Raw genomic sequence first — 13,364 nt, forward strand, 5'->3', positions numbered from 1 at the left:
CCAACGAGCTGCTAGGTCAACAGCTACCATCTGGTAGAGTCAAGATGCAACTGCGTTTTTTTTTTTTTAACCATGGTCGGAGATTCCCCGTCCACTAGGCTTGTTCGCCTCCCCGGCAGTAGGAACTCTCCCGAGAAGGATGGTGCCACGAAACTAGGCTGGGCTTCAGCAGGGAGGTCCTGGTCTGGGAGAATCTGCAAGGCCGGACTTTGGCAGGAGGCGGCGTCTCCAGGCACGCCGCGCGAGGACCACAGCCTCCCGCTCGCCCTCAGCCCGGCCAGGCAGATAGAGGGTTAAGCCAGGCGGAGCCGAGCAGCCAGCCAGCCAGCCAGCCAGCCTGCGACAGCGGCGCCTGCGCAGGGTGGGGGTCGGGTTCTGGCCCCGGCCCGCCTTGCTCGCGAAGTTGTCCAGGGGCCGGAGAGAAGTTGGCGGCGCTGGGCGGAGGCAAGGGCGGTGCGGCCGGGCCGCTCGCTCGCTCGCGTCCCTGCCGGTCATGGCGTTCCGCAGGCGGGCGAAGAGCCACCCGCTCTTCAGCCAGGAGTTTCTCATCCACAACCACGCTGACATCGGCTTCTGCCTGGTGCTCTGCGTATTGATCTCGCTTATGTTCGAGGTGAGCATCCCCTGCCGGGGGGATACCAGTCGTCTTCTCCTTGGGAAAAGGGGGTCCTCCTGCCGGGGTTCTACGGCTGCATGTTCTCACGATGAATGCTCCCCCTGGCTCTGTGGGCGGGAGGTATCAAGCGATTTCCTTCCACCGCGAGGGCTTTTGCCATTTCCTCTGTCTTTCCCGCTTGGGACATCTCCCTTTTCGCTTTCTTATCTCTCAATCACGCTCCCGGGTTCCATTCCTGGATGATGCGGTGTTAAACCAGAGAATTACACTGCTATTTATTCTTTCCGCTTGGGAGCCCTCCCGCCCCCTGGAGTTTAAACTTGGCTGCCTGGATTTGAAGATCTAGCCTGGAAATCCGCTTTGCATTCTGAGCCTTTCGCTCTCTTTATTCTCCGAACTTTCTCCCAAGCTTTAAATCTTTGTCCTCTCCTGATTCGGAGCCTTTCATGGAGAGCCAGACTTTCTAGGCAACTGCCATCAAGACCAAATCTTGATGGGTTGTCACTGTCAGCAGGAGGGCTTCTTGGGAAGTTTGTCCCTTCAGGGCTACGTCAGCAACGCTCTTCGCCTACCAAAGCAGACAGTGGAGTGACAGATCAGAGGAGCTGCCATCTTCCCCTTGGTTGGCTTGGGTTTGGCATGGTGGAGGTTACTGCTCCATGGTGAGTGGAAGAGCATCAGTTGTAAGGAACACCTGTTGTTAGCACCCAATGAATGAATTTAGCATTGCACTAAGTCATGATGTGGTTTGTGATCCAACCTAGTTGCTGTGCTCTGTAAACCTTGGTTTATGGCTCAATATGCTGCATAATCCTAACTGTTACACTATAGCTTGAGCTGAGCCCCCTTTTGGATGGTGCATATGACCATTTCCGTGGCTGATTCCCACCCGGGGTGACTGAGCAAGCCATGTTGCTGCAATTGTCAAAAAAACAACTAGTTTTCCTTTGCTTTGCTTCCTTTTCTCTAGAGGCTGGGGGAGTAACATTTTGTCTACAGCATTCAGTCTCATGTACTGTGCCATTAGGGGGAGTGAAGGGACTGGCAGCAGCTTATTTTAGCCATCTCTGTTACTCCTAGGCCCATTTAGATAAACAAGCAGAAGAGACAGTTGCCAAGAACCTCTGATTCCGTTGACTTTTGGTCTTGGGTGAAAAGCGAACATAGGTCATGTTCGCACAACAAACTAATCACCAGAAGGGGACAACAAAGATGTATGCATTGTCACCTTGATAATCGGCATCAGATTATTAGAACCAGAATTTGTTTTGTTTTGAATTTTGGGGAAAAAACCCAAAAACAATTTGAAATCTTCTGGGCCTAGTAGTGAATAACTTTGCAGTGGGGGGAGGCAGTTTAAGATGAGGTCACATAGCTATCCCTTAATGTTTTCAATTTACTGACTAAGCAGGTTGTGTGAACATAACTACCTACACATAGCCTTAGTGCCCAAAGAAGGAGAGAGGAAAGGGTGGCTTCTTTAAGGGCTCAGTTACACCAGCATCCCCCAACCTTTTGGGAACCAGTTCCATGGAAAGAATAGATTGGAGGGGACATGGTTTTGCATACTGCCTGCATCCCACAGATGGAGTTTTGTTTGTTTGTGTGGCCCGGTTTCTGGCATGCTGTAGCTCGGTGCCAGTCCATAGACCAGGGGTTGGAGATCCCTGAGTTAAACAAATACAGACCACAGCTTTTCCCCCTTTGGAGGAAAAGTGGAGGGTGGAGGGTGGAGGAGTGGGATTGATTTGAGTCAAGCAAAGTCAGTGGAGATGCAGCAAGGAAGACCTGAATCCACAGCACCCCACTCAGTCTTTCTCCCCTTTCCCTGAATAAAAAACAATTTGGAAGAGATTTATTCTTCCTGCCTTGCTGCCACGAGGAGAGGGTGTGCGGCAATAGAGGCAATTGCCTCCAATGCACAGTTGTCTACTCAAATAAGCAGCTGCTTCTCTCTCCTACCCATAGTACAGCTGTTAAGACTGGATAGTGTGTGTTGAGCCCTTCACATTGAACTACCAGAGAGAGGCAGCAGCTCTTCCTTCCACTATTTGGGAGGATATTAGGAGCCAGAATTAGGCAGAGTGTACTTGCCCTAAGGGCAAATAACTGATACAGATCTTTTTAAAGCTCTAATAACTCATCAAGATAAATTCATGGAATTGAGATGCGTTTAAATGTTTAATGGCTTTTTTCCTGTATCTCCACTACCCAGGGGCAATTTGAACCTGGTTCCTCCTCCCCTTAAGAGTTTTGCTGGATCAGGCCAACCAAGTCTAGCATTCTAGCCTCACCACAGTCAGTGCTTACCAGCAGGGCATCAGTACAATGACACTGTTCTGTTTATATTCTCTGACAACAGTTATTCAGAGGAAGTTAGACATGAGGACTAGTTGCCAATCAGGATGTGCATCAGATGCATCTGGAGCCAGGGTCTTGAGAAGCAATGAGATGACTACAGACACATTCTCACTTTAGAATATGGACAAACCTGAATCCGTTTTGTTGAGAATCCTGGCTATAGCTACATACTGTTCAGAATTGATCCTGAAATGAATGACTCCTATGCAAAAAAGCAAAAACAAAATTCTGTTGTTTATAATTTATGTGCAATACTCTGACAGGGAGGGACTGAAAGTATTAAGACTTATCCCAGCTTTCAGGCTATCTCCTTTATTCTTTTTTTTTAATTCTGTTCTCTAGCAAAGTGTAGAAGAGAGACTCATGCTGTAACAAGGGTCTGGCTGACTGCATTCCATTTTGGTGTATTCTCTCTATTCAGATCATCTTGTCCAGTCTAGTTTAGTCTGGCTAGCTGGGGAATTCTGGGAGTTGAAGTACAAACATGTTAAACTTGCTGAAATTATGAAATGCAGATTTAGGCTGAAAAAGATAGAAAATGCAATGTCATAGTAAGTTTTGTTTATCCATTTTTCATTTTTTCCCTTTTGACTTCTGTAATGGGTAATGCATGATAATTGTGCAACCTTAAAATTAAAAGAGGATTGATTTAAAAAAATCTGCCTGGAAGATCTGGATTTTTCTGATTTCTACCCTTTTCTATAACAACAGCTTTCTTTCTGTGACTCTTCATTAAGAGATATACAGTTGTTCCCAACTCTTCTCAATATTCTTTTACAATCATCTCCCTGAGTTATCAACATCATATTTTGACTAGGCTTTTTTTGCTCATTTTCCTACTCTACTCTTCATGGCATGTTACTTTAACCTTCCCTGCCTCTGTCTGAACATGGATTTATTTTAACTGATCTCCTCTGGATCTGCAGGAGATCAACATTATACATACAACAACATTATTATTATCCTTGTCTTCCATTAATTTTTCAATTTTGGCATCCCTGGAGGATTTTAAGAACATTGTTGATATGTGATCACTAGTAGCAAGCAACTGTGGCTGGCGTGTGCTTTTAGAACCTTTGTTCTATGTCTCATCATTTTTATTTATTATGAGAACAGAGATGTCAACAGCCTTACATTATCAAGATTATTATGGTTGAGTTCAGTTATTGGATCTTGTTATTTTATTGCTATCTAATATACTTGGATCAGTCCTACTCAATATTCTTTGGAATCCGGAGAATTCTGAGAATGTTCTTTAGTAATGTAATATTTAGTAATGATCTTTAGATCAGTAATGCAGTAGAAATTGACTTAGATATTAATCACCTCCATAGCAATAGTATCCTACAATCTAAGGAATTGTATTCTATCATGTGCTGTTGTATAATACCAACAAGGACTAAAGAACATCCTTTTGGATTTTATGCCTTGCAACCTTTAATTGAGCCTCTTAGATTTTTTTAAACTGCAATATTATATATGAACAGATCATATAAAACAAAATTTCAAATAAAATTATTATATAAAATTGAATGAAATGAAAAATTATGCACAGCATTATTTTGAACTATTGGTTTTTAAAAACCTATTTAAAACTTTGCAGTCATGGGAGACAGTATTACACATCTGTAGAGTTACTAATAAAACCGTTCTGTCCCTTATATCTATATATCGTATTTTTCAGAGTATAAGACACACTGGAGTATAAGACACATCAAGGTTTTGAAGAGGCAAATAAAAAAAAACTCTTTGCACTCTGCAGTCCTCCCAAAACAACACGTTTTTCGTGAAAACAGGCACATTATTTTTCCCAAATAGGGCATGAATAGCCTTTATGAGGCTTGTAGAGTGCTCCTCGGGGGTGGGGAGGGTAAAAATGAGCAAAAAAATGGCCCATTTTTCACGAAAACTGGCCCATTTGTCAAAAAAAGGACATGGATAGCCTTTAGGGGGCTTATAGAGTGCTCCTGGGGGCTGGGGGAGGGTCAAAATGAGCAAAAAAGTGCCTATTTTTCGCTCATTTCTACCCTCCTCAGCCCCCAGGAGAACTCTGCAAGATTCCTAAAGGCTATGCATGGACATTTTGGTAAAGGGGGCGGGGTTTCAGGAGGCAAAAAATGCTGTATTCAGTGTATAAGACTATATTTTCAGCCTTTTTTAAAAAAAATCTTATACGCCTTATACTCCGAAAAATACGGTACCTAATTTATTTGGCAGGAGGACATGGAAGCAAGATTAGGACTGATATGGATGAAAAGATTTATTTCAATAATCTGTCCCAAAAGCATGAAAGTAAAAGACATTATGTTTTAAGATAAAGAGTTGCTGGTCCACTGATATGATGTATTCAGGAGGTCTCTTTGATGCAATTAGATCTTTCTCGCCTTTTGCCTGTAAGACATTACTTTTCTTCTAGTGTATATTTATTAGATTTTTATCCTGCCTTACTTTTAAGAACGCGGTGGCTCAGTGGCTAAGACACTGAGCTTGTCTATCAGAAAGATTGGCAGTTTGGCAGTTCGAATTCTTAGCACCGTGTAATAGAGTGAGCTCCCATTACTTGTTCCAGCTTCTGCCAACCTAGCAGTTTGAAAGCATGTAAAAATACAAGTAGAAAAAAATAGGAACCACCTTTGGTGGGAAGGTAACAGCATTCTGTGAGCCTTCGGCGTTTAGTCATGCTGGCCACATGACCACGGAGATGTCTTCAGACAGCGCTGGCTCTTCAGCTTTGAAATGGAGATGAGCACCGCCCCCTAGAGTTGGGAACAACTAGCACATATATGCGGGGGGAACCTTTACTTTCACCTTACTTTAAGGGCTTAAATTGGTCTATACTACATTCTGTCTTTCTAGCTTTTCCCACAGGAACATTATGAGGTAGGATAGATTTACCGAGATGACTGCCTCTTGATCAGGGATTTTGGGAGAGGGACAGACAGATATGAATTAACAAGTCCTGTGGCCTGAAAGTTTTGGGGGGGAACCCCATCCTCCATCCAAATCCATCAATCCCATAATATTATCAGCTTATATTTAGTTATATCAGAGACGGTATTGAATGGTTCAAACCATGAAACATGAGCCCTGCTTTTTCTAGTTTGGCTAAAAACCCAATATTTCCTGATTATGTCAATCTTTCCTTGAAATGATTAGAATAGTCACTTTACCGACAATATATAGAGACACTATAGATTATATATAGACTCTCTATACAGAGACAGCAAAAGTGTGAGTGTATCATGCACAGAGGTAGAAATGTTTTAAAGCAACGTATCAGCCACAAAAACACAGGAAAAATGTTAGAGTTTAAGGCCATATTTTTTTTTTGCAGTTTTAGATTGTCTTGTCTATGCCCTTGAAGTGCGGTCTGGAGTCAGACACTTATCAACTCTCCACCACACTGTCAGCTCTCCACATGCAATCAACTTAGTTGTGGCTTGGAGGTAGATGTCTTGGATGCATGCATATTGTGGAAGTTGGAGCTGGCTCTTTTCTGGGTTGGCTGGGAGGATTTGCAAATCCAAGATGTGTTTGCTTTATCCTTCCAAGAAAGAATGCTGATCCTTGTTGCAATACTGGCACTGGTCCCATAGGTGTGCATGTTAGTACTTGATCTCCTTCCCATACTTGATGCCTTCCAAGTTCTGCTATGACTCCCAGCATTCTCTGGTTCATTGGAGGGAACCAAGTTGCCTGGGGTGAGGGATGTCTGCTCTATTTACTTGTTTGATTCATGGGAGTAGGGCATATGGATGATTGCCTTTTGCTTGTTAAAAAAAATGAAGGGGTCACTGACCCAGAAAGTGGCAGATGTCCTGGGAAAAGGCTTTTTTTCCCCCAAATGGCTTCTTGTCATGTGGGCAAAAAGACCTATGGTGTGGATTACGCTACTATTATCACTTATGCAGGCTGGTAAAGTTGCAATTAAAATCCCTGGCTGTATAATAACTATATTTCTTCCCATACTCTGTATGCACAGGTAGGAAAGCTCTGGCAGACTAATTTTAATCTCTCAAATTTGTGTTGTTTGAAAAGCAGCAGATGCATTCTCTGGATCTATATTGACTCAGGTGGTCTTCTAAAGAAATGACTAACGGATTAAACTAAGATGTGTTTTTTTAAATCTTCATTCCACAAAAAAACCCAACCGTTTTCTGGGTTCATACAACTTGCTAAGCCAAAACCCAACCCAACCTGTACTGTAGTTTTGCATGAGATGCTCATTTTGTGAAATGAGAGTCACATTGACTTTGGGAAGAGAGCAAACATAGTGGATGAGGCCAGGAAATGCCTAGATCTCATGTTAATTTCAATGCATTTCCCTTTAAAGAGAAGTATTGTGGTGATACACACGTAACTGATTTCATAATTTCCCTCTTTCTGTTACTTGTCTCTAAGGCTTTCTGAAACTCAGGTTGTATCCTTCTATGTTAGAGTACCTTAGCCTTGCCTTTTTCTTTTCTTTTTCCATTCCTTTTTCTTTCTCTTCATTTCTTGTTTTGTTCTTCCTGGTGTTTCTCCCCCCCCCCCCCCCAGCCCAGGAAACTCTCTTCATGTGGGAAGAAGGCCAGTACTACTGTACATACAGGCTTGGCTTGCTTTACTTCCCAAATCATTTCCACCTCCTCCTCCTCCTCCTTTTGCTTCCCCCCCTTCCAGCAACTTCTTTGTAAACCAAATGCACATTTCCCTCAGCCTTTTTTCCCTCTCATTTCCCTTCTTGAACTCCACTCTTGTCTGGTTCTAGTGCCGGTCCGCCTTTGGGGGCTATAGCTGGAAGGTTCCTTTTTGAACTTCAGACCATCCCAAATTCCATCTCTGAAACCAGATTTGGAGAGTTGTGAATGGAGACTTTCTCTCCCCCTCCTCTGCCTCACTGGGTCTCCTTCCAAGCGCTCTCTCCAGGCAGACCAAGGCCTTTTGCCTTTGCAGTGCTGCCACTTTGCACAGAAATGCCAGGAATGCTGAGCTCCGCCTTTCAACTTCCCAGCTTGCTGTCCCACTTGCTTTCCAGGCAAGGGAGGGGATATGGCTCTTGCGACACAAGCCTTCAGACTATCCTGGCTGGAGTCTGACTGTTCCTGCCAACAGTCCCTCTGCGAGAGGCTCAGTGGAGTCTGTGATTGAGAACTTGACAGTTAACATGCACACACACTCCTCCTGCCCGTCCCCCCCCCTCCATCCCTTGCAGCTCAGTGCCACGTTTCAAAGCAAACGAGGTGAGAAGGGAGGGGAAGAAACAGATGGCTTTAAGCTTGCAACTTGGAGAAATTTCTCTACCCTCCCCCCCCTCTCTCCTTCCTCTCCTCTTCAGTTCCATTCCCTTGAATTAACCAATGGGCAGAAACATTAATGGTTTGAAAGGGGAGGGAAGAACAGGATCCTTTTAATTAGTGAGAAAACTGAGCTGGAAAAGATATTCATTCTAAAATCCTGTGCAGAAAACTATGTGAACTGTTTTTTTTTAAAGCATTAAGGATTCCAAAGGACCTTTTCTCTTTATGAACTAGAATATTGATTAGTTTTGTCTTGTTTGCTTCTACTTGTACTAAAAGGAGGTAAATAAGTTTCATTATAAGAAATGTACAGTGATAAATCACATAATCAGTCAATGAAAGGTACTATTGATCTTTTAACTGTTTAAGCAAAATTTAGTAGTTTGTTGATCTTGGAAGATTACATCAGTTTAAACTAGCCAATAAGTCAGTTGGGTGAGCTTCAGGAAAATACTGGGGTGATTCTCTTTTATTTCTGCTACATTAATTACTAACACTTAGCTTAAAATGAGTCAACCCCCCCCCCCATCTGCAACATGAGAGATTACATACAGAAATGAAAGTACCGTACATCTCATTTCAAGCTTCTCAATTCTGTAATGGCTGAATGTTGTCCTGCTCCTATATATGAGGAAATAAATCTTGCAAAATACTTTAAACAGAAAAAGTTGTGTAAAAGATAAATATTACTTATACTTTCCTTCTTTAAAACTGCACTATACATAAATGAAAACTCAAGGCTTCTCCAGATATTGGTTCTACCTTATCAGACTTCTCTGTTATTTTAATTGACTCTATTTGGAATCACAAAAATATTGTAAATGTCTAGAACTTTTGAGCCCTACAGATAGATACCTTATGGAAGCAGAATTAATTCTACATATATACACTTCAGTTCAACAGACCATTAATGTTATGTCTATTACTACCAAATGTCTGTTAAATTCAGATTTTTGATATTGCTGTCCATTTTACATAATTTCTGTGGCAACACAAATTAGTAAAAATCATACAGTTGTGCATTTGTTTAATTATTAAATATACACTGTATAATTTCCATCAATTTGTGTTGCTAAGTCCAATAGTGTAAATTGATAAAAATGATGCAAAACATTCATACTATTTTAGTTACAATTGACTTTGCCTGTTACAATATATCCAATATCTGCTAAATTGAGATCTGTGCACCAACAGTTTGTAATGCTTACATCCCTGTCATCCAATGGTGGGATATGATCAGTACGCCCTGGTACGGGCGTACCGGTGCCTGCTGGGAGCACCAGGTACCGTTCCGGTATGGTGCTCCAGAGGGCCCACCCACCTACCATCCTTACCTGTATTTGAACTGATTGGGGCTTCCACGCATGCGCACGGCGCATACGGCACCTGAGCAACACTCCGCCGAGCAGCTGGATTGTCACAGAGCATTGCGAGTGGTAAGTACACATGCACGTGCTACGTGAATGTTGCACGCATGCATGTGGTGGATGCCTGGCCCCGTTGCCCCAGGATCCGGAACCCACCACTGCTGTCATCCTTTCAAAGAAGCAATGTCATAAAAAACACATTAAAAAAGTAAAAAATGCTAGGCCAAAGAAAAACATAAGAGTAATGCATACCAATATAATTTATTTTATTTCTTTAAAACTTTTGCCTTTGTAAATCGTCCTTTCCTTCACCGGCTATATGCACTATGAGTAGTCCTTAACATATGAGCACAATTGAGTCCAAAATTTCTGTTGCTAAGTGAGACATTGAGTTTTGCCTCATTTTATGACCTTTCTTTCCCCAGTTGTTAGGTGAATCACTGCAGTTGTTAAGTTAGTAACACAGTTGTTAAGTGAATCTGGCTTCCCTGTTGATTTTGCTTGTCTGAAGGTTGCAAAAAGCACACAATACTGCAACCATAAGGGTACAATTGGAATTTATTGTATATCTTTTATTTGTTATAAACGAAGAAATATAAAGGTAAAAAAACCAGGTTCTCCAGAAGTGTGGATGCGCAGTAATATTAGTTTTTTTTTCCTTTTTCTTTTTTTCTTTCCTTTTTTTCTGTATTTAGATGTATATGTCTATCAGGCGTGGGTTGCTGTCGGCATTACTGCTGGTTCGGTGCACGCAGAACATTAAAAAATAGGGGGGGGGAATATGGCGCGCCGGCCGGGAAACCGGTACGGACGCATGGCAGGCCTGGGTCACTGCCAGTTCTGGCAACCCAGTCCGTCAAACCACTACCAGTTTAGCCAAACCGGTAAAACCCGTCTCTGATGTCTATGTTTGTATTATTTGCATTTAAATAATAATAATACTGCAACCGTCTTAAATGTGAGTCAGTTGCCAAGCTGAAATACAGGCAGTCCTGAACTTCTGAGAAGCAAAGTCAATGTGGAAGCCAGATTTACTTAACAGTTTGACTAATTTAACAACTACCGTGATTTGCTTAACAACTATGGCAAGGAAGGTTGTAAAATGTGGGCAAACTCACTTAAGAAAAGTTTTACTTAACAGAAATTTTGAGCTCAATTGTGGTTGTAAGTCGAGGGCTATCTGTACTCATAAATTCTTGGGCTTTTTATTTTATAATGTTTCATTAAAAAAATGGACACATCGTGTACTTCCGTCCTTATGGAATAATATACCAAATTATTGTGGAAAGGTCAGATCATAAATGTTTCATTTTCTCTGCTGATTTGATTAATAAGATTTTTGTTTTCCATTATTGATTACATTAAAGGGTCTGTGATCTATGCAAATATACATTTGACTGTGTGGTCACTACCTGACTACTGATAAGGTGATTGATATATAGTCTTCACTGGAAAAATTGCGTAATTTGGAAGCTTTCCCGTCTCCAAGAATGATCACCTTATCAAAGTACTACTGGGGCAGCCCTCATGACAATGTGTATTTTTCCTGTCAGTATTTACTTTTGTGGCTTTTGTATTATTCTAGCAATCAAAACTAAATAAACTGAGCACTCAGGAATTCCCTGAGGCTGCCTTCATTGAACTGGATCTTTATTGATTATTGTCTTGCTTCTTCGTCTGTAGAGCTGTATAGCAGCAAAATATTCTTTATTTTGAACATAACTGTTCTTAACTCTGGATACCAAGGGTCTGCTTTCCTCTCTGCTTCAGGCTTATGAGATTTTGATCACTTCTGAGATTGCCCCAAGTATTACTTAATCTCCAGACCCTCCCCATGTTCTCTTCATAGGACAAACTCTGTTCTCCTCTTGGGGTAGTACTCTGGCTCCCCCCCCCCCTTGAGCAACCATTCTGCTTTGACCTTTGAGATAAAGACAGTCAATACATCTACTAAAGGCACAAATGAATAAAATGTATTTTGTATAACCAGGGACAAACTCTTTATCATGTGATTCATTAAACCCAAGGACACATTCCACACATGAGATGGTAGAACCTGCAAAATCTCTATTTCTGCTTCTGGTTCCAGGAAAGAAACTGCCATATGCTTGAGCTATTAATTTTGATAGCAGGTTATAATGGCAGTAGAGTGAATTTTGCTCTTTTGGGGAAACAGTTATCAAAAGAGATCAGCCAAATGCAATCTTTTAACCACTTTGCTATCCCAAATATACTGTACTGTAGTTTTAAATAAATAGATTAGGTATACATGTGATATAAATATAAATTTATATTTGTCAACACATATTCGAAAATAATAATTTTCCCCAGTCTGAAAGCATGTCTGAAACAGGCATGATCCCTTAATTTGGACTAAAGTTTTGCTCTAAAATCTAGAGTTTAAGAAAAAAGAATGCATATGATTTGAAGGAACTTCTCATACCTCTTCTTTTTGGCTGATGCTTTGGTTTTCTTGAAAACATCAAACATCTTTTATCTGATGAAAAGACAGAAGAATTTGAGAAGCATGAGGGAAAAAAGGCTGTGTTGTACAAAGGCTTTGTTTGTCTCAAGAGCATAGAAGTTCCCCAGAATCTCACTTTCTAACACTAGCTGAATGAAGATGTTTTATATTCTACAACATCCTTTCAACTACAAAATATTTCTCACATTGCCATTCAGGAAAATTCAGTATACATTATTGCAGCTAGTATTATTCTGTTTGAGTGTGGATCAAAACAATCTATTACTAGTATTAATGGCTATTAATGCTATTTCAAATAGCTCATTTAAAAATGCTTCAATTATTTAAATAATTTAACGCAAAATTTATTGGAATATTTCTAACTCATTCCACATAAGTAATGAGATTATATGATCACATACAATCTCCTCCCTCCCTCAGCTCTCTATTTCTATACCGCATGAATGAAAAGCAGTGCCTCCATGATGTCATCAACAGGTGCTGTTCTACAAGCTTTCATATGTTCCTTAGCTTAGATTCTTTTGCTTCAATTGATGGTAGGTTTCTGTGAAAAAAGGTTGTGCTGCTATTGGCAAGAGGCCATAAAGGTGAGCCTGTTGCCAATGCCCAAAATATGGTCATGTGATAGTGGAGGAATAAACAGTGGAACTCAGGAACCAGGTTATAAGTAGCTTTGGGGTGGGGGGGTCTGTCATAACTTTGAATGGTTGCTAAACAAGGATTTCCTGTAGGTCAGTTTAGCCATTTCTGTCATTGTCACAATTCATTCATGCATTGTGGGCTTTTCAATACTCTTCCGTTCTTTTGCATATAGTCATCTTTCCATGGTTACCATATACAAGATCAACCTTCCATGAACTTTTCTAAATTCATTATCCAAACGTCCCAGTCACTCATTGTCAAAAGGGCAGCAGAAAGTTGAGGAGGTGCCATGGCCTTGAATGCAGCAAGTAACAGAGTGAGCTGATAAGCTGGGAGGTTGAGCAAAGCAACTGGGACAGCCTTTCAGCTTCAAAATTAATGTTGTAGAATAGGGATGTACAAATTTCCCAAAATTTTATCATATTCTTCTCATTGTTCATTTGTGTTTGGATTTTTAGAGAAGTTGTATACATTAAGATTAATGTATGATAGCAAAATATTTAGGAACTCTCTTCCACTTTGGTTGGGCTATGTTAAGAAAAAAATGCTCTAACTGAATTCCACAGCCAGGCTGTGTTTCATCAAAGCATAGAGCAAAGCACAATTTTCACTTT

At 41.2% G+C, this 13,364-nt stretch overlaps 1 protein-coding gene across 1 annotated transcript in view; it reads left to right on the plus strand.

Annotated features, from left to right (window-relative positions):
• The first annotated feature begins 349 nt into the window (after window positions 1-349).
• The window catches only part of TRAM2 (translocation associated membrane protein 2), a 31,941-nt gene continuing 18,926 nt past the window's right edge, over window positions 350-13,364 (plus strand). Inside the window, exon 1 of the mRNA XM_014053978.2 lies at window positions 350-613. Within this exon, the coding sequence (XP_013909453.1) occupies window positions 494-613 (120 nt within the window). The 5' untranslated portion in view covers window positions 350-493. The remainder of the gene's footprint in view (window positions 614-13,364) is intronic.

This window comes from Thamnophis sirtalis, unplaced genomic scaffold (genome assembly GCF_051295495.1).
Source record: "Thamnophis sirtalis isolate CommonGarterSnake01/CBP01778 unplaced genomic scaffold, rThaSir2_p1.2 scaffold_5, whole genome shotgun sequence".
NCBI classification, from domain to species: Eukaryota; Metazoa; Chordata; class Lepidosauria; order Squamata; family Natricidae; genus Thamnophis; species Thamnophis sirtalis.